This window comes from Gavialis gangeticus, unplaced genomic scaffold (genome assembly GCF_001723915.1).
Source record: "Gavialis gangeticus isolate Ggan-Ray unplaced genomic scaffold, GavGan_comp1, whole genome shotgun sequence".
NCBI lineage: Eukaryota > Metazoa > Chordata > Crocodylia > Gavialidae > Gavialis > Gavialis gangeticus.
The window spans coordinates 81,548,329-81,570,488 of NW_017729034.1; the positions used below are offsets into that span (position 1 = coordinate 81,548,329).

Consider the following 22,160-nt stretch of genomic DNA (forward strand, 5'->3'; position numbering starts at 1 on the left):
CCCCCCACAAATTCCCTACCTCCTGTCCGGAGCAAGCAGGATGCTGGGGAAGCTGAGAAGGCCCCCGTGGGTGCAGCAGTGGCAGCAGCAGCGGCAGCAGCAGCCCTGCCCAAAAGCTGTGCGCTGGCCAGGCCCTTCCACCCACAAGGTTGGGAGCAGGGGGCAATAGGGTATGCTGGGGCAGGAGGGGTTGTATATGTGTGTGCCTCACCCCTGAACTCATGGGTGGAAAGGCTAGATAGCGTACAATTAGCTGGTGGGCACTGTGGGCCAGATGGAAGTGTCTGGCAGGCCATATCTTGTCTGCCCTTGGTGTAGACCCTGACTGGGGGAGGAGGGGGGTCTGTTCCCCTGCCTCCCCCTACCTATAGGCCAACCAATACAGGCTAAGGGGCAGAAGGGTGAGGCAGTCCCTGCTCCACTGAAGCAGACAGTATAGGCCAGAGCTGTAAAGCATCCTGGGATGCTCAGGAACTGAGTTACCTAGGATCAGGAAGGGATCTGGGATAGACGTTCCATAAACTGGTTGGACCCAAATCAATTAAGTCTGATAACTACATGCAACCAGATCCATCATAAACTGGTTCTGGCCTTTTTTGAAAGCAGTTTATGTGCACTGAACTTCTGTTGTTACAGGTTTAAACCAGTTTCTGATCACTTAAACCAGTTTGTGCAACTTCTGTCCCTAGCCTGGCTGTTAGCAAGCTAAGCCCCATTCTGGACTCCATTTATTGCCCATCACATTAAAGTTAATCTTCACTTCTAAAGGCCTGTCTCAGACCCCATTTCCCTGGCTACTGAAAGCAGCCTTTCTATTCTGTATTTTCCCCCATTCCCACCTCTATGCCTTTTTTCATTCTGAACGTGTACATATCTAACAAGCCTTTGGTTTATCACACTTGCTCCCCCTTCATGCCAAAATTAAGCTGGGACTGCAACCCTGGCATTATTTGCGTGAAATATAAACAAGCACGCTTATGTATAAGGGAGCCACATCCTGTGTACATGGTGCAGTGTAAGATCCATGGAACAGCCATTCTAGTAGGCAGCCTGTTTCCTTAATTATTATCTGTTGTGTTAAAAAGAGCTTGACCCTGTGCTGATGGCTTTGACAGCCAATAGCTAATAGCTTTTTTTAAGTTTTAAATTTAAAGGGGTCCTTCCCTTCCACATTTCAGGCAACAATGATGTTCCTAGTTCACAGTTCCTTCCTCAGCCTCAAGAAATTTAAGCTGTCATGCTGATGTTATTTGATTGAATCCCACAACAAAGTTTTGTGGCCTGTGCACTCTGATACAAACATGGTGCACTGGTAACTCTCCTATTGGCCGAGCACTCACAGACTGGTGGGTCTAGAGCCTATTTCACTTGGGCTTTAAACCTCCTGACTGAGCAGAGTCCAGAAATTATCTCTGGTTGGACTCTGGGATAAACCTGGCTACTGATCTAACACAAGCCTCTTTAACACTTGAGAGATTGCGGTCCAACTTCTTACCTCTGAAACTACAACCAATGCCTCAGAGCCTAGCTGTGCATGCTTTAGGTCAGGAGTTTTAACTCTTCAAGGGGCATGAAACTGGAATTGTGCAGGTTCAGGCAGGACTCCATATTTCCTCTCCTACTTCTTTCTATCTCCTCATCCTTTCTTTCAGGTAAGCCAGCCCCAGAGTTAGGTTAGCCCAACATTAGACAGGACACCTCTGCTACAAAAGTACACTTCCTTCTTGTCTCCTGCCCAAAGTCTTTGTATGTGAAATCTCAGCCAGCCAGTCCCTAGCTCTAAAAAAATTTCCACCATGTTGTCAAGTCTATGGCCTCCTCCAATTTAGGTTGTTATTTTGTCTCAAGGCAAGAATTTGGATATATTTGAGCATCACCCCTCATCTATCAGGATACAAGCCATTCATGAACTTTAGTGGCAAATTTATATTTCAGCTCAGTAAGTGAGGCAAGATCCATGTGATGCATATATGACTGTTTAATACAGATTTTTGTATTTAAAAATATGGTTGTGACATGAAGGATGTTTTCAGCTTGATAAAAAAAACTATCCAATTTAAAAAAAATAGAGAAAGAAAAAGAAACAACTCATACAGGTTCCTCACTTTGTTTTATTTGGCAAAGTAGCATTTCAGATAGTTCACACAGCATTTATTCGCACTCTTCAAACCCTCTGCATTTCAACTCTTCTCTTCCTCCCAACAAATCTTTAACTCCAAAATCATTGCTGTGTTACAGAGGGGTCTTACTTTCAGATTCTCAGTGCTACCCCAAGTTCAGATGAAAGATCCTACTATATGAGCAGCAGGACCAGCATCAAGCCCTCCTGTGGAACAGGCATAACAACCCCAATGCCTTGGTCCCAGAAGTCTTACAGATCCTGAAATGCATTTCTTCTACAAAGAAAATACCCACCATGTTGTCAGGTCCATCACCTCTTCCAACTTAGGCTAATTTGTCACACTTTAGTGTCTAGAGACAAGAATTTGGATGCATTTGAGTTCTTATTCTTCATGTAACCGATTAGTGAAAAGATGGAAATAAAGTTGAACTCAAAAAGAATGATACAGTGATCAAAACGCTTACCATTAGCATGCATCATTTAAGATATTTCACTTTAACACTAAGAACTAGATTCACAGTTGTTTGCGAGTTCATATAAATCTGACATGTTGGATGCAAGTGGATTTTCTAGGATTTCTAGGATAAACACGAAAATTGAGCAACCCCTTAATATGAAATATTAATCTCTTTTATAAGATTAACTTTTATATATGTGCTCCCAGGCTTCAATTAGATTATAAGGAGGCATATTAACCTCACAAGTGTCTAAATAAATGAGGTTATACATTTTAAGTAAATACACTGGACATAGGAGAAGGATGGAATTGACCTTCACATAAAGGTCATTCAGACATTCTCCTTTCACACTTCAGAGATCTTTAATTATTCCCTTCATGCTTTCACCGCTTAATTCTATCACAAAATATTGCTGTTCTATCAAAAGCAGGATGAAGGAACAAGGATCACTCTGAACCACTTTTACAGATTTTTTTTTTTCCTGGCTATTAGCTCTGCTCACAATTAAGAGGGCAAGGAGCGCAGTAATACACAGTAATTTTACCATTCAGGCTCTAGTGACCAGAAATTGAAAGATCACCACACTTCCCTTTAGCAGTCCAAGAGCTATACAGTTCTTACACTATTTGGGGGTTTCCAAACATTAACAATATCAGAAAGAAACAGACCAAACAGAAAAGTTTGGGGTGGAAGAAAGCTTACAACTTCCCAACTCTTTTAAATGGACGTTTGTTATGTTTACAGCTATATGTGTATTTGGTTGATGCTTCTCCCCAACATCAGTTCTTCAGAATCTATGAATTACTGCTCAAAGGTTTCACTTCACTTTCTAAAATGAACCCAGAATTTTTCCATGATTGCCTGTCAGTGGAAAAAATAAGAAAATTAATACAGCAGAGATTTTTGTGTCTAATTAACCAATATGGATGTTAATTTTACTGGAGTAGAGAGATCTGCACCTCACACAATTATATTTAACATACACACCGATCCTGTTCTTCCACACAAAAAGCACACAAAAACCCTTTTTTTGCTTTGAACTTTATTTGGCAAAGCAGCACTGCATAAACTGTTCAGTGATTAGGACATAGCTTACGCAGCCTTTGTTTTTTAAATTCAAATACATCCATCCCATCATCAGTGAGCTACAAAGCAATACTGGGCTTCAAGTTTCCTTTAATTATTCTAGGAGGAAGGTAAAAGCTATGTTAGTTATGTCCCACCTGAACAGCAAATTTTTTATAAGCGCTGTAACCTCTGATGTCTTGAAGTTTAATATATACAAATGCCTGGTTTTAAAGGTAATAAAGCAGCTGATTGTATCTACTACATGCTAGTCTATGACACCACACCAAAAGCTTTAAAAAGGAAGTTCATCTCATTTTTAGTAGCATCTAGCAGACATCTGAACACAGAAAACCTGATATTGTTTATGTAGTGTCATAAGGTGCACAGAAGCTGTTTTACCAAGGAACACAGAGATAAAGTAAGTGTTCAAGTACCCCCACCCCCCTCAAACACAGGAGTTTGCAAATTGTGGGTCTCTGGCTGCATTTTTGCAGAAATCCATTTCTTTGAACAGATGAAAGCAATAAAGCCATATTAAAACAAACAACCTTGCCTGCATTTATTTAAACTTTCTACCATTTCTTTCCCAGATTTGCCTTGAGCCTCTAAAACAACAAAATAAAACAAAACACCACGCTTTTCCATGCTGATAACAGTATAACAAAGTCCAAAACAAGCTGCAATGCTGTTGGTTTTCAAAAAGCTTTTAGAACTGGAGATGAGCAGTCCACTGTAACACTATGTTTGGGTCAAGATGATGTAGCTTTTACAATTCATCCCTGCAGAAAGAAAACAAATGTGGTTATGTTTCATTTCCCTGTGGAGTTCACACTTGAAAAGTTTTGCTATCAAGTCAGAAGGCATAGCAGTGCTCCAAAATACAGCAAGCAGCAGAACTGCAGAAAGCTTGTCAAACATTTAAGCCAAAGTAAAGAAAAATCCTGGAGCACAGCATATTACAAAGTAGTATGTGTAATATGGATCCCCGTTCCTTCATTCTGAAGTGTATCGTTTGCTTCAAATCAAAGCACCCATAGCTAACAACTCTCTTAGCTCCCTGGACCATTTACAGGACTGAACGGTGTTTGAAGCTGTGGTCTAATTCTTGGTAATGGCACAAGAGGTAAGATGTGAAACCTAACTTTAAAATTAAAATTTAGTTGTAGCATGTGTTGAATGCTGGACATCACCTCACCCTAAAGTGGAGGAAGTTCCATAGCATCTATATATTTTGCTTTCACAGGGCAATTTTGCCAGTTCCTGAAGGAAGTATTCATTAAAGTCAGGGCGGTCCAAATTCTGAGCATGAGGGCCACACTCCACATGGGCTGTAGTCCTGGAGGCTGCATGAGGCAGGGACCAGAGACAGAGGGCTGATCACTGTACAGGTGGCCTTCTCACCAGCTCTGCCCTGCCACAGGCAGTCTAGCATGCCCCCCTCATCCTCTCACACAGCCTGACTCCCCTCTCTCCTTCCAACTGTGCATGCCAAGGAGACAGCCCACCTCTCCTTACCCTGCAGCACAGGCAGCCCAACTCCCCACTGCAAATGGAGCCCTCTCCTCCCCTCCTGCTACGTGCACATCTGCAGTGTGGACAGCCTGACTCCTGCCCCTCTCTCTCTCTCACAAAACAAGCAACCCAGTCCCCTCCTGTGAGTGGAGGCATGATGTAAGAGCTGGAGGAAGGAAGGGGGAGACTGAATAACCCAGCTGCCGTGACAGGTGCAATGGTGAAAGAGAGGGAGCAGCAGTTGTGCTGGGAGCCTGCAGGCCATTATACTAACTCTTTAGGTGTCACACGTGGCACGTGGGCCCTGCTTTAATTCAATGCTATATAATACCTTCAGCAACTGGAAAAATTAAAGATACAGAGGAATAAAAGGTTCAGAAATGAGTACAAGTGTACAAAAAGCTCCTCCCAAATGTTTTGATCACTACAATGACTCCAGAATATTAAGAAACCTGCTCCTACTGTATATTTAAAACACAGTGAAATACAGAACCCACTAGAGCCTGAATGGAACTATGATACATTAGTGATATTTGTGCAGTGATTGTGTATTTAAAAATAAATTTTAAAATGTTTTTCCTACTAGTCAAAAAGTTTTAAATTATGCATGATTTTACTACTACAAGGAGGACAGGTAATGCTACACAGCGTTAAGTTTCCCTTTGCCTTGAGAAAATGAATGGTCTGTAAACTGATAAAATATGCTGTAGTTTAGATTTGGGGGCACTGTGTATTTTACTTCATTAACTTCATAAAGACGCACATTATTTTAATTCCATTAATGCAATCCCAGGACTATTATGAAATAGTGTTTCCAGCCTAACATAAAAAAAAAAATAATCACAAAACCATGATTGCTACATGCACACAAGCAATAAAGTTCTCCTAAGAAGGATGCATTTGTAGAATTATATTGCATGAAATGACAGCATGTGCAGCTTCTCAAGGCAACTGAGGGCTTTCAATGGCCAGGATTATAGTTTGAAGTTCTAGTTGTCCTGAAATGGTAGCTACTAATTCCCAAATAAACCAGGCAGCTGCAATCTTCGCAATGATTTGTTAGCACTGTCTTTAATTCTTTGCACCATCTACTGCCAGCACAAGGAGACCCTGATCCTCTGGAACTTCTGGGTGCTACAGTAATAAAAACAAAAATAAAGACACACAGAAGGAAGAGGAACTCAACTCTTGGCAAGGTAACTGGAGGAAAATTGAGTGTTTAGCTATAAGAAATCTCTGTAGTTAACGCTTAGTATTATGCAAGTCTTAGAGTTTCCAAACCATTTATTTTATGCAAAACATCCCAGGTCATGTTATTCATTTTAACTACATTAAACTATGGATATCAAGCTGGATTTGTTATGATACAGTACTGGCGGACTTAGTGTTACTCTGACTTTTGTGGTAGCAAGCTAACTTTTAGTACTTTGGGGGCCAGACAGTGGGGGAGAGGGAAATTTTCTCCATCAGCATAACTTAGTATGATTTTGGAGCACTAACATGCTCCTAGTAGTCACATGCATGACGAGTAGGATACTATGATGAATATACATCTTGACAGTTAATGCTGGGCTGTGTTAAGCATGCCCTGACTAATATGTATAATCTCCTATCAATTCATTTAAACTCTATCAAATCTCCCTTTCAAATTAGTGACACTATGATAGTCACACATTGAAATCCACATTAAATGAATAAAGTAGATCAACTGGTGTCTAAACAGTTTTTGCTGGAGTTATCAGTTGCTACATCCTTGATCAAGTCAAAACACAGACATATCAACTCCCAGGAAGACATCATATATTATGCATTGTAATTGTGCCCTTTATTTTCCCTTGTTACAGAAGCTAAGGAGAAGCCCAACCAATGCTGGATTAAGTTATCAAAAATAACAGATACACCTGTCCTTTACTTTTTATCAAGAAGTAACAATTCTCAACTTTTTGCCTGAATTAATTCATAGACTAATTTTACAACATATTGCAGAAAACAGCATGTTTTCTAAACTGCACACATAGGAAAAACGTCATAATTTAGTCACTTCCGATCCATTTTGGCAGCTGCTCTGAAGTTAATGACTAAAAACAACCTAGGAGGTCAGCAACCTACAGCCCACGGACCAGATCTAGCATGGGGCAGTTCAGGGCATTGACAGACTGTTCCAGCCACAGCAGCAGAGGCGGCATTGCTAGGGTCCTACTGCCTGCTGAGTTCAGTTCATTTTCCGTGCTGCAGCAGAGGTGGCATCCCGTGGATCCTAGAAGCCTACCTTTATCTATTCCCTTCTCACCATCTGCCAGTTGTCTGGGGGTTCCTTTAAGGTCTCCTCTTCCAGCCACTGAAAGTGTTGACCTAGCATGGTAAACTGAAGGAGAGTAAAGAATCGGGACACAGAAAAACTAGTATTCTGTGCCCAAAATACTCCCATATAAAGGCAGACCTCAAAAATTACTGGTTTAAAACTTTCATCTTTAAAAATAAATCTAGAGAGTTTTATTTGCTTTCTGGTGTTTGAAAATATGAACGGTAAAGATTCCAAGTTTCCTGCCACAGTTGTGGGACAATGAAAAGACGATAGAGATTCCCCAAAAATAACCTATTCCAGTAAGTGGGACTTCAGAGAAAAAACACCAATTTCTGGCACTCATGAAAAAAAAATCACAAGCACTGAAAATAAATGCAAAATAACTTTAATACCCAACTAGAATATTTTATTTAAAAGGAGGAATTAGAAGATTTCCTGATCTTATTTCATCTGCTGATTAAAAGGAAATGTAACTAAATTTCTAGACCAGCATAAAATTGATTACCCTTAAATTTACAGTTCAAACCTGTTGATTCAATTCAGTGTTAATCCTTTCCTGTTCTCCCTGCTACAGGATGTAGGACTATTTTCCCTACCTATTTTAACTGTTGTTTCCCTTAGTTGAATCCTACTAGGCTGCCCTGTTTCAAATTGCCTCAGTATTTGCATCTGTTCTGTGATGGCTGCAACACCTTCCAAAATATTCACCAAGTTGTCAGCTCTCCCTTCCTCCTGACTATTTCAACCAGTGTTCAGTCTGTGAGTGCTCATACCCCAACCAATCTGCACTGAATCCAGAACCTAAGGTACCATATTTTGTATCTTGAAGTTAAGATGCAGTAGATGATGTATGTATGCTTGATGCACACACTTAAATTAAGAAGGACCCTGCTGTCTGCAAAAAAATTTCCCCACTCCATCAGATTGAAAATGCTCATCTTACTGATCAGTCTATGAAACTGAACTGTGAACTGGGCAGCTAACTCAATCACAATGCTTTGAAGCAGTGGTAAGGATCATCTTCTAAACAAAAATATATCTTATTTTTAAAGTTTTCAAAGATTAACTGAGTATTTTGCACATGAAGATGCAACTAGGATAAAATCTTGATTCCACTGAAGTCATTTATGTTGGTATTCAATTAGCAATGCATTATATTATCAGTTTTATTTCTTAATTTAAAACATTTAATTGATTTTGAATAGTGTGAGATTGGGGGAAAAAATTCTACCAGTGCCAAATTTCAGTCTATTTCCATCAAAATACCAAAAAATAAAAAACGTATTGCAGACTCAAACTATTTTGTGCTTGTGGTACAATTACCCTCTGTTTACAAGTTCTCTTTTTTTGGTGTGTTACTTTTAATGAATCACCAAAGAAAACAGGACAGTCATAATTTATATAGGAACTACTTTAAAAAGTTCATCCAGCCAAACTGCTATCTTTTAAAGGGTGAAGTACAAAAGGTTTTGGGTTTTTTTAATGTGTATAAAACTTCTTGATTTGTCAAAAAGTTAGCAGACAACTAAGACATTGTATGTGAAAGGCTAAGCTCCCTTACCTGCAATTTAATCCTCTAAGTAGGTACCTGCTGCTCTATGTGTGGTATATTGAAGAATTTCTTGCCTTTGAACCACTCTTCAGAGAGATTCCCTGTGAGTTTATTTTACTTGCAAATGCTCTATGATGGCATGTTTGAGGGGACATACATTCATGTTTGGAGCCCAGGTATAAAGCCACAGCTGAATTAAAAAAACAACCTATAAAATAAAGCAATATTCAGGAAAAAATAAAACAACAACATCATTCAGGAAAAGAAATTTCTTTAAAAAAAAAAAAAAAAAAAATCAATGGACCAAGAAAAAAATGCTCTTCAATTTTCTTTCCCTCCCATCTAGACCCAATGATATAAATAAAAATAAGTAGAAAAATCATCAGAATTGACTCATCTCCTAGACCAGCAGACTGTAGATTCTGACATAGCAGTGGGCATCCCCCTAGGGACAAAGTTGTACAATTTCTGTCCTCATAGGTACCTACTTTTCTTCATTCTGGTACTGGTTAGAAGTAACAAGCAGTAGCAGTCATCTTCAAAACAATGAAGAAGAGAAGAGTTGGAAAGCAAGATGGAGGGATTATCTGAACAATCCCAACAAATAAAGCCAATATACTTCTCCTGTAATACACAGACGAAGCTAAAGTTTGGTAAATTCAAGAACTGTTTAATACCAGTGTGCCCCATACCTGAAGAGAAAACTACTGAGTAACTTGTAGACCTGAAAATGAATGAAAATGTTGAAAGCTGCATATTTACATGCCTTTCATTTGCTTAGGAATGCTCCTACAGAACAAGGACTACATTCAAATTCCACAAATGTTTTGTTCTTTATAAACAACATTACCCTGACTAGATCCAATTTGCCCAACTGCTTCTGAAGCTAAAGAGAGCTTCAGACAGAAAGGAAGCTAAAAGAGTGGACCACTATGCAAGAGTGAAATTTCAGATTCCAAAGCTGCTTCAAGCACTACAGGTTTCCCTCACTTAACGCTGTATATGTGTTCCTGGAAAATGGCACATAACTCCAATTTGCATACAGGGAACCCACTTTACAATGCAACTAATAGGGATACGTTTCAAGACCTCGACTGTACTGACCTGCAGACCCATTTCTACCACTTTTACAAGACAGTCTGGGTACTCACCAACAGCAGACAGTACACACAAGCACAGGGAACTATCATAATAGGGACGGCAACTACAGAAACACATGTTGCAGACAACAAGCGAAGAGCACAGATCCACACAGGACACTATATTTTGGTGTGCGTCACTCCTACAATGCACCACACAGAGCAGCTGACTGCAGGCTTCCACCACACCAATTGCATAAGAGTTAATTTACCTCACATATTATGAATTTTTGGTATAAAAAGGGTCATTGCATAAGAGCGAATTCACACTTACAGAACCTGCATAAAGCAAGGGAAACCTGTACTTTATCCAGAAAAAACTGCAAATGTGACAACTGGAGGAAGGTAGCCCTATTCATTTACTACATCAAAAGAGGTCACCCTTTCTGCAAATCACTTCAACCAAGAAAAACATCAAAACAGTGATATTATCAAAAGTTCAAAGTTTTGATAACTTGTAAAACCAGACTGAAGATCTGTTGACCTGTGATCTGGATAACAGAGAAATAATTCCAGAAGAAGAAGGAGTCAAAAGATCCCCACCAGAAGGAATACCTATTAGACAAAAAATGCAAGGGTTTTCATTCCATGTTGAGTTGCTCCATGAAAGAGTTGAAGGGAGAAAGCAGATTGCTCAGTTTGGCTGTGTATTTAATGCCTTCTTGCTGGTACTTTCCAAATAACTTAGTCCCCATGAGAAGCATATGTATCCAGTTTCCCAGGTTAAAGGTACAGGTATGCATCTGGGACTGTAAATTTAGGACAAAGGAATTTGGAACAGAGCATGCACACACAAAAAAGATCCATTTTAGTTAATGAAGAGCATTACTACTTGTCAACTGGGCCATAAAATTAAGGACTTTTTCTTTTGAGAATTCACAGTTGTTCAAAGTAGGAACAAGTTATCAGTGCAAGGGAAAAAGGTCCTAATGGAATCCAACTCAAGTCACTCCAATACTATTATTTGTAGCCTACCTTTTCAAAAAGCAATTCTGAATAATACAGCTGTAAAAATACAACAGTAATATATATCAACTAAGAGGGAGAAGGACTGTATTCAAAACCTTCCTAAATCAGAATTCATAACTCTTCAGGTTCTTACACCATGCTTGCCTTCATAGTACCTTTGAGTAACTGACATCAACTTGGGTCTCAGTCTGGATGTTTCTCTCAGAATATAACTCCTGAAGTTGGAGGCATGAAAACTCTGGGAAAAGCTATTTATCCTGTCCCTGGGAGGAAAGAAGCTGAAACACTGGCCTAATGAACTAGATTAGTGGTCAGCAGCCTTTTGCCAGCATGGTTGTTGGTGACCTGGCCATGGGTGCAAGCCAGAAAGAAGTCTGCAGTGGCCCACCCTGTAGTGGCCAGCTGCCTATACTTGCTTTGCTCTCTCACTGAAGATTACTGTCCCCTCTGCAGCAAGGAAAGCACAAACACTGAGGAGCAGCAGAATGGAGCAATCCTGAGGAGAGAATGGGCATCACAGCACACATCTATGCCACTGATGCCCTTTTGATCTCAATACTGAGTCCATTGCAACTACTGTTACAAGTGTAAGTAAGCAATCTCTTGCCTTCCATAAATCCTTCAAAAGCACTTTATAAATAAAACTTACTATTGTTTTATCACAATCAAACACAGATGCTCATGGGGGGGGTGCAGAAGAAAAACATGTTAAAATTCCTGCTTAGAAACAAAGAAGTTTTCAAGCTTCTGGAGGCAGAAGAGAAAGTCCAAATTTGAGCCAAGTATATCAGATATGGCAGCAGTGAAAACAGGCCAAAAAAGGAAACATCCAAAGCATGGGCCAAAGGCAGGAAACTCTTCAGCATGGTACTGACAGAGCACTGGGTGCCTGTTGGGACAAGCTATTCGTTTGAATAATACTGACAAAAAATAATATCTGAATATAAAATTAACTTACAACTAGGCAGTAACTCATTAAACTCATTCTGCCCCATTTTATAAATGGTAGCTTTATACTAGAGAGATATGGTAATCAGTCAAAAACTAACATGAGGCTTCAATAAGCTGCAGGCAAGTGAAGCTAATTGTTTTATTTGTTTATTTTTATGAACATTTTTATAACTTAAATGATAGATGTCAAAGCACAAAATGCATGCCGTAATTGAGAGTAACTTAAGAATAAAAAAAAAAACAACACACTTAAAACAAAACGAAAGAGTTAAATGGCTCAAATTTTATCTTAAGAGCTCAGTATGCATGTATACACTTCAATTAACGAAGCATTCACAAACCTTTCTATCCAGGAAACAAACTGGGACTGCTGGTTCATTCATTTGCATACTAATGTCTGGTATGGTTTAAGCTGACAGCTGTGTTGTGTCTGTGCTAGATCAGAGCGCCAAAAAAAACAACTAGAAGGTTTGTCTACCTCTGAAAACAACTTCTTTAAAACTGATGAGGACTGGCAGCTTGCTATTTGGGAGAATAATAAAATGCCCAAGTGACATTCAGATAGGGTATGTTTGAGAAAGAATTTTTTGAACATTGTTCAATTAAGCATTTGGTTTTTGTTTAGGAGGGCATGGACTGAAACACTTTCTGCTACTTTTAAGCCCTGGAAATAAGATATTTGAATATTAGTTATATTATTCCCTAATAAGGAACATCAAGAATTTTCCTTATTTGTGGGCTCTTGAGTTTAAGTGGCAAATTAGAAACTTGCTTTTTTTTCCTGGATCTACTAAAGAAAGGTTATGATAAACAGAGCAGTCCTGTGAGGCACAGCACATAGTGTTTGATTTCATCTAAAGTATTTTTTTACATTTTAACTTAGAGACCTGTGCTAGCAAACATGCTTCAGTAGATGAGAAGTTCAAGCTTAGGAAGCATCATGTTCTAAACAATGAATAAAATACAACTTCAACACACCAACAAAGCCTCCAACAGCCATGAGTTCAAATGAAACAAAGTGCAACTCATGCAATATTTTTCCCGTTTTTAAATTAGACTCAAAACTTAGCAGAACCTCCTCATGGTGGTGCAATGCAGAGGTGCTCACTTTTCATGGTATGGAGCAGAAAGCAATGCAGCAAATGCAGCCCTTGCAGTCTATCTGCTTAAAATTCACACCCTTTCACCTTGTGTGTATGTGTGGAAGAAGTAAGTGGAACAGAAAATCACTTCCACCTGGACCATTGCTTCTCCTTATCTGTTAAAGGCACATATATAACTCCCATCAGAGGCTTCATTTTGACACTGCCATCTTCTAGTTTGTCATACTGTTCCAACATCTGGTTTCCCCCTGCAGGACCAACTGGTAATATCAATCTTCCTCCAGGTTTTAATTGGTCTATAAGCTAGAACACAACAAAAAGAAGTAATCAGAGTACATATGGATAAGTGCAATATAATTCAGTGCAGAAGGTGAAATAACTGTGCAGTATTTTTTATCATAGAAGCAAGGTATTTTTGCACAAAGCACAAGTCAAACTGCATCGTCAGCTGACAATGTATTAACAAGAGTTATTTTAACTTGTACGCAGTGTACAGTAGCTTGAATAAGGACAATAATTTCACTGAAAAAAACAGTAGTACAACCTTAAGGTACAACTACTTGCATTTTAGAAACATTTACAGTAACCATCTGAAATTTATCTGATGGAGTGTTAGAACAGGAATTACTTGAAGAAAGAAACTTTTTGCCATGGTACTTAACCTCCTTTTTATAACTAGATTGTGCTTATAGGAAGTGTCAATTTTTCTGATGTTGTTATAAAATAAAGGAGTCTCTTACAAAGTTAAACAAATACGCATTTGACAAAAACATTTAACCATGCATTTTCACTATAATTTTTTTTATCTCAGAAGATAACAAAACTTAATATTTACATCTACCAACAATTCCTGGAAACATTTTGTTACAAAGGCATCAACCAACATCTAGCAATGGATAACCTCTCCATGCTACTGCAGATTCTTAGTTCCAAAGCATCATTTAATGGAGTTTCCAAAGATCTTCAACAACAGTTCAAGATTTGTGATACTTACCATACCAAGAACTTTCCTTAAAAACATTATTATTATTATGTTGGATGTGTCTACATGAGATGCTAACAGCACAGTAGCCTAATAATACTGCACGGTAGCACATCACAGCAGAAACAATGCTAATACATTACTATGCAATATTATTAGACTATTGCACAGTAGTGTCACTTAAAAGGCATTTGCTGGTGCTACTGCACAGTAACTGCAGTTACTGCACATTTATTTAGCACTTGATAGTACAAGTACTAAATAAATGTGCAGTAACCACTATGTATTAATGAATGTGTGGATACTTTGACAACAGCACAATATTTAACTCCATCTCTTCTCCTTCTTTCCCAAAGTAGAAAAAGAGAAAACTGTCACTATTTACACTCATATGCAAGCATTCATCATTACCAGCAAAAAATGGGATGACGCTTTTCTGAAGGCCATAAACACTGGCCCTTTATTAACCTTAAGTGACATAACCCACTTCCTTTCCTTGCAAAGGGCTGAGCATATTTCCTCTACATTCCACACAATCCCTGAAAACCCAAGATGCAAAAAAATCAGGTACCTATTTAAACTTTACAACCTACTACTTGATGAAAAGGAGTTTCATTCATTTACTACACTAGAATTTCTAGTTAATAATGAAGATCCAGTAAGTACACCATTTTTAAATACACTTACTTAGAAACAAGTTTTAACACTGCATGTGTGTGTGCATGCACTCGTGACCTCAACTGAATAGCTCTACCAGCATTTCAATTTTAAAAATACAACTTTTTCATAGCAGAGAAATTAATGATTCACATAAAAACAAGGAGCTTACTGCTTGGGGCACAACTGGTGCTGCAGCTCCTACATGAATAGCATCATAGGGAGCTTCTTCTGTGTGTCCCATTCTTCCATCTCCCACTGCAAGAAAGCAATATTTTTATCTTTTCCATACGTGTAGAGGGGAGAACAGAGCTTAAAATATTCAGACCATTCACAGCTGCATATAAAATGTTATGCTCAAATTTAACTTGAAGCCCTGAGCAAAACTGAAATGTAAATGCATGATATTTAAAATGAGTTGTCATATTTAGCTGCATTATGTGAATTAATTCAACCAAAGAATTTGCATCTACATAGTATGTGAAGTGCTGCTGGAGCAACAACCACCAGAGGAGTCCATTTATATTGAAAGTAATTCATTTGTTAAAGTTAAAAGACTAACAAGAGAGTGTAAGTGGCATTCAAACTGCAGATATAGATGCCACTAAATAAAATACTCATTTAAAACATATTTTGTACTACTTAAGAGTAAAGTAACTTTAATCATGTCTATCTTCTGATCAGAGATAACTTAGTCATTAAATATGGCAACCACATTTTAAGTATTGGGATTTTAAAGTATTACTGTGCTGCTTAAGCAAACATCTTAACATTGCTTTCAAAGAAATTTAAAAGCACCTGGATTTGGGGGTTGGTTATTTTTTCTTTAGAAAACAAAAACAAAAAACAAAAACCTATCTGTACTTAACATGAGTAGACAGAAAAATTAAAGGGCCCTGGCCTAATTTCATAAATTCAACACCCAGTGGGAACCAGGAGTTCAAACTGGCCTCACTCTGGACTCGGACAACTGTTGTAGGAGCAGTGTGCTCAATTCCCATAGGAAAAAGGAAAAACTAACCTCATGTCTCTTCAGTATCCGTTTCTACTAACTAATTTGGAGTTTAGGCAACATGCAACCCATGAAAGGTTTTTGAAAAAAAAACAGGTCTTCTAGCGTACAAATGCTACACAGGATTTTTTTTGTCTGTCTTTTTCAATACACCTGACCTGCTGATATTGCACTATTGTATAGTCTATCCACAAAGCAGTAAATATATTTCCCTGTGAGCAGGAAAGTTGTGGTTTTGCTTTGTTTCAACATGCACTATACTCCTTCACTTGCAGTCTCCTCTGAACACCTAACTCTCAGTTCTCAGCCAGATCTTTGAGGTTTTGAGAAACTTCAAAAACCCCTTTAGGAACCTTGAGAAAGTTCATGAATGTTGTGCGGAAAGCCTATAAGCCACTTTAGGGTTGGTACTTCTTATGCTTGGAGGTTAAAAAATATTCTGCTCCTGTTCCTTGCTCAGTAAGAAAGTTCTGCTGGAGCTTTTGTAAAGCAGTTGACATAACTGAAGCAGTAGAAGATGTTTCATCAGCAACCATGGAAAACCACAGACCAACAATCAAATATCTGAATTCACGCACCAACTGTTATCTGAATAGCCTATCAGTTTACATCAATTCCAGATAATCCCAAGATCCCAAAGCTTTGCTAAACAAGCTCTGACCAGTCTAATTCCCTTAATCTGCCTAGTTCAAAGGCACTTTTTCCTCCATGTCCCTCACTATTAAGGGCTGCTGTAATATCTAGAAAAAAAGGGTGGGCAAAAATAGCATGAGAAAATCCCAAGTATTTGGTCCAGGCCATCAGACAATATACTTGCTTTCTGCTGTCATTTCTGTCATCAGCCATTTGTCTTCCTATGGCATAATCCATGTCTGCCATTCAACTGTGGTCATTCTAGATCTTATTTTGCCCCCCAGTCCACACCAATGATGGATCCTGGGCTGCACAATGGCTTTTGTATAACTGGCAAGCACACTGGTAGACTGATCTTCCTATGGGACAGAGTCAGTTGAGGTGAAGAAATAGTGTCGGATGCTGGTCAAAACAGCAAGTAGCTGAGCTCTCATGTCCTTACACCATTGTTCATACAGTTTAGTGGCAACTTAACACCAGTGCAGTGGAACATAAAAAACAGAACAGATAAGCTCCCTATGAAGAAAATGGTGGACAGTATGGTAGCAAGGCGAGAAACCATTTTTACTAGCGTGGCCATTGCAAGTGTTATCAATGACTGACACTTCACCAACAGAGAGCGACAGCAGAAAATCATGTCATGACTAACCCTAATCAAAGAAAGTCTTTGTGGTGGTTCACTACCAGGAGTATTTTTGTACAGAAACAAGATGTTTTTAAATGTGCCAACAGAAGACAAGCACATTCTTGGTTACTGTACCATTTCTCTAGTTTCAAAAAGATCTGGAACAGCTTCACTGACAGAAAAAGAACCAAAAATGACTTGAGAAGAATTTAGCTATAAGGTTCCAAAAGAACAGAGAAAAATAAATATAAAGACAAATAGTGTGTTCACAGCTTTCTTACTAAAACACTTAGTGACCCAGCCCTAAGCCATTTTTAAAGAATTCACCCAAAGACTGGTTTTCAACAACACAGCTTTCACTCCAAATTTCTCTCTCAAGACATCAATATCCATGATGATTAAGTGCTGATTTGTAACCAAAGTAAGTTTTAAAACTATCATTTCTCTCTTTAACATTCTTTCTTCTCATTGTCTAATTTTATTTTCTTGATATAAATTAATATTATTAAGTCCTAAGAGTGAGAGATGCTATCAATACATTTAAAAACTCTGGACAGACTAATTCAATGAGTACACTCTGTTTTTCTAGTACATTTTTCATTTGAGAAGCTTACTGGCAAAATGTCACCACTGTTACTGCACAAGCATGAAATTTTTTTACTATATTGCTCCAGTTTAAGTTGGAAGCTCATTCATGTATACTAAAAGCTGGAAGTAGTTTAAAAAAAATAAAAACATTAAGACTGAATCAAATTCTCATTCTTCAGATCCTCTGCGTTTTATTACACATATTTTAAGCCACATGTATATTTAGCATAGATTCTGAATATTTCTTAAAATTCTAGAAAAATCAAACTATTGCCCAACATGGAAGGGGGAAGCTTATACAAGGCCTGAAGGGAAGCTAAGCAACTAAGCTGCAACCAGTTAGTGAAAATAAGCAACACCAAATATATTGAAATCTGATGCTCACCAATCAGTTTCACTCTTCCTGAAGACAGCAATGTAGGATCATCCTTTTTGACATTATTTATTGAGTCATCTACTAGTTCTTTAATATGATCAATTCCTACAACTCGCCCTTTGGGACCAACCTAGAAAAAAAAAAAAAAGATATAGTTGAACAGTTTGTGCCACAGAACCACCATCTCTAGCTCCTGAACCTTTTCGCTTCTAATACATTTGGAAGATAAAGCTAAAATATAATTCCTCAATGCAATTAAAGAAACTGCTTAGAACAACTAATTGTCTTTCAGAATTCATAGTTAAGCATGCATATACAATTTTTGTTACTTATAAGTTCTTTATTTAAAAAGCAAAATGACAACACATCTTTAAGAAGTGGTTCTGCTGAAGTCTGATTTTTACAGCATTAAAAATGATCTTCCAATTCAGTTTTAAACAGTTATTGTCTTATTTTGTTATATTTAGAACTTTTTTTTGTTGAAAGATGATTAACATTTTCTAGATAACTTTATAATAAAAGAAATCCTTATAAAGGATTGGTCAAATGTGATTTTGCAGTTTCTGCTCCTTATCTCTACATATACACCAATCTAGAATGCTAATTGAGTGCCTCTTAAGCGTAAGAGGCATTGCTTGTCTGTATGTTTGTGTGATTGACATGAGAGAACCAAGTTGAAATAGCAGGTTTATATTTTGCTGCAAGGTGCCAGGATTCATATAACATACTAATCTTTCAGAAAGAAGCTCAATAGTCAGAGAACAGAAAGCAAGATGTTCATCTCTTGTTCTATTGTTCCATAGCAGCTTATGATCAGACACTGGCCTCTGACACTGAAATTTTAGGTTTATCTGCAGGGGACCTGACTGGCACAGCAACAGTAGAACCATAATTCTGTTACTGTCAAAATTAACTTCCCCTCCAAATGGTTGCTTATTCTAGTATCCATATGTCCAAAAAATGACTATTTTTAAGTCACTTGCTCCAGAATGGAGGGGTCACGTACAAAACACTAAGTGAACAGTATGGTTATAGATATGCTTGTTGATATTCCAAGGCAGCTGAGGTAGAGTATTAGCACCTATTACTTTAAAAACATATAAGCACATGTTAGTGTAGGCAAGGCATACTGCCATCAGCATATGTTAAACTGAAGGCCAACAGACTTAGTTTAGTATGTTAATAGAAGTAGAAAATCTAGTGCAGACATTTTAACATGTGCAAAGATTACAAAATAAAAAGTGTAGGCTAGGCAATGCCACAATAAAACAGTGACTTGTAACTTGGAGGCTCTGAAAAAGATTGAAACTTTATACTCGTCTTTGAATAGAGATTCAGGGCAAAAGGCAGGATGAAAGAGTGACCTGCTCTTGGCAACTCATTTGGTCAATAACTGTATCCTTTTACCAGTAGCTTTTAGGGGTGTGCAAAACAGGCCATATTTGATTCAGATTTGGCCCCAACAGGGGACGGCGATTTGATTTGTTGATCTGGATCACTGTCCCCGACTTGATTTGGCCGAATCCAAATCTGAAGATTCGATGACAATTTGGAGAATCAGGGATTTGGCCATAGACACAGCTTTAAATGTTTTTTCTACGTACAGTGAGGTACCAGGCGTGGCTTGAATGAATGCTGCAATGCTGGGGCAGATGGAGCATCCCACAGGAGCGCCGGGGGAGGGGAGGGGAGGGGAGGGGAAGGGAAGGCCCTGCATGCTCAGCGGCGAACACGGAAGTGGACCAGAAGTACTTCTGGTTCACTTCCAGGTCTGCTGCCGAGAGTGCTGGGGAGCCCCCTGCGCTCCTGTGGGATGCTCCATCCGCCCCACCAGCGCAGCATTCACAAGCCACCTGGTACCTTGAGGTATGTAGAAAAAAAACAAAAAACAAATTTGAAGCTGTGTCTATATCCAAATCGCTGAATCTTTCCGAATTGATTCAGAGAGTTCTGATCAATTCAGAGAGATTAAAACATTTCCTGATTCAATTCAGATTCAGCCACCAAACTGAATCAGGGTCCGAAGCTTTGCAAAGCCCTTGTAGCTTTGTATTTGTTGCAAGTTATATTTCTATAGTGTACATTTTAATTTTATAAGCATTTAGGATTTAGGTACAGCTTAGCAGAAATCAAGAGAAGAAACTGATTAATTTCTATATTCTGAAACTGAAATTAGTAATATCCACCTTTCTAATTGATTTTTTTTCTAGTGAAATGAGGCAGGCCTAGAATTTGAGTGTGAGAACAAGCAACACATGAGACTGCAAGTTTTCACTATGACAACAACAGCTTACTATTTGTAGGAATGCTTGGCAACCAGCAGGATTGAAAGCAAGCAAAAATTCTGAAGCAGTCATCCTCTTTGGCAGGCTGTAACTTCTTGCCATTTAAAGTTCAGCAAAAAGAGCACAGCATGAAATAGCCTCTTTTAAAATAACGACACCTCCCAAAAACACCAGCAGTCTGTCAGAGCCCCTTAGGCTATTCCAGAATCCTGCACACCTATTCCTTTCACTTCTACTTTATGATACAAAATGAGCCATCAAGAAACCAAAAGAAGCATCTGATCCCAGAATAAAACCACGCTCCACCCAGTGTACAATTTCAATATTCACAGGATTGTTAGTGAATCACGTTCCAAAAAATACAAGGGGATGACTATTTTGCAGTTGCTATCTCCTATACATATCTTATCTGACTGTTTCACCTTAATTTGTCAGACAATATACACATTCTACTAGACATTAAAGGTTTCCCTAGAGAAACCAACAGATGACTATCATAGGGTTAAGTTTCCAAGACATCAAAACTCAATCAGGCAACATACCTGAGCTCCTGACCTATGTTTTGCTCTGAAGCTGCCTATTCTATTTTCCAAAGGATCAATCAGTGGGGTGTAGTTCACTGGGAACACACAAAGGTTGCATCCCCATGAGTGGGAACATGTGCTTTGCAGTGCCTCACAGGCTTTTGAGGTGCCACAAAACACACACGGCACACATGAAAAGATTTACCATGCCACATTTCAGCACAGAGCCAAAAATCAGATACTGGGAAATCCTGGTATTTTAAACAAAAAACAAACAAACAAACAAAAGTCCAAAAAACCCCAAACAAAAAACAGTGCAGTGTATGCTGCTGGAAACGAGCCTGGCCAGCCAGAGCCACACTCTAGCTGCTGGCCAGGCTCTGTGCGCCCTAATTGCTGCCTCTGAAGCCCCGGAAGACCCCCAGGACCCCAGGTAAGGCTGCTGGTTGCAGCTTCCCCTACCCCATTGGGGGCAATCTAGTGCGCACCACAGCACGTGTGCAGGGGCGTCCCCTGGAGACAAACGCACATGCTGCTATCTGTACCCAGGGAAATGCACGTGAGCACACATGGGAATGCACCCATAGAGTCTAACAGGGAGACTGACTGCATGTGAGTAGTCTCTTTATCAAAGGCTTGTGTGTGTACATGGGGAGGGAAGGCAAGAGGCATATTTTGCTATACCCAGACTTCTAGTTCAGTCAATCACCATAAATAATAATCCATTTCACAAATGAGAAAACTGAAGGCAGAGAGATATAGTAACTTGCCCAAATCAAAGAACAGGATAAATAGGACCATGGCCTATTCCATAGTAAGAATTAATTTAAGTAAGTAAAAACCAAAAGTCTTCTAATAAATTAAACTTTTTACACAACATTGAGCAAAATTTCATGAGGATTCAATAGAGGATTTGGCCAATAGGTGATTTATGTGTCCAACCAAATTATACAGAATTTTTATATATAAATATAACCTGGGTTAAGAAGATTTCCTTGTAGGAAGATTTAAGACACTGTTTCTGCTGAATTCTTGAATCAATTTGTACTGACCACTGTCAGAAAGCTACTGAACTATCTGGACAAAAGATCTGACCTAATAAGGTTATTCCTTCTTTCCACTGCAACTTGTAAATGCAAAAGCAAATATTACAACATTACACAACGCAGCCAATAGGCAGGAAGTTTAAAATGGCAGGGAGCCTCTTAAATCTTAAGACTCCCTCCCACCTGCATTTGTGATTCTGAATTTCAGACACTATTTTTCAGGAACAGAGAGAGAAACACAGGTCTGAGAAAA

General features: G+C 38.7%; 1 protein-coding gene across 4 annotated transcripts in view; it reads right to left on the reverse strand.

Moving 5' to 3' along the window:
* Nucleotides 1-2,093: 2,093 nt before the first annotated feature.
* PCMT1 (protein-L-isoaspartate (D-aspartate) O-methyltransferase) overlaps nucleotides 2,094-22,160 on the reverse strand; it is a 61,359-nt gene continuing 41,292 nt past the window's right edge. For 2 of the 4 annotated variants that reach the window (XM_019527108.1, XM_019527107.1), the window contains exons 5-8: nucleotides 18,062-18,182; nucleotides 14,991-15,076; nucleotides 13,313-13,482; nucleotides 2,094-4,427 (exon numbers count right to left, since the gene is read on the reverse strand). In XM_019527108.1, the coding sequence (XP_019382653.1) occupies nucleotides 4,415-4,427; nucleotides 13,313-13,482; nucleotides 14,991-15,076; nucleotides 18,062-18,182 (390 nt within the window). In that variant the 3' untranslated portion in view covers nucleotides 2,094-4,414. Of the gene's footprint in view, nucleotides 4,428-9,026; nucleotides 9,226-13,263; nucleotides 13,483-14,990; nucleotides 15,077-18,061; nucleotides 18,183-22,160 lie in introns of all 4 variants that reach the window. The other 2 variants (XR_002099401.1, XM_019527109.1) reach the window with 2 other exon arrangements.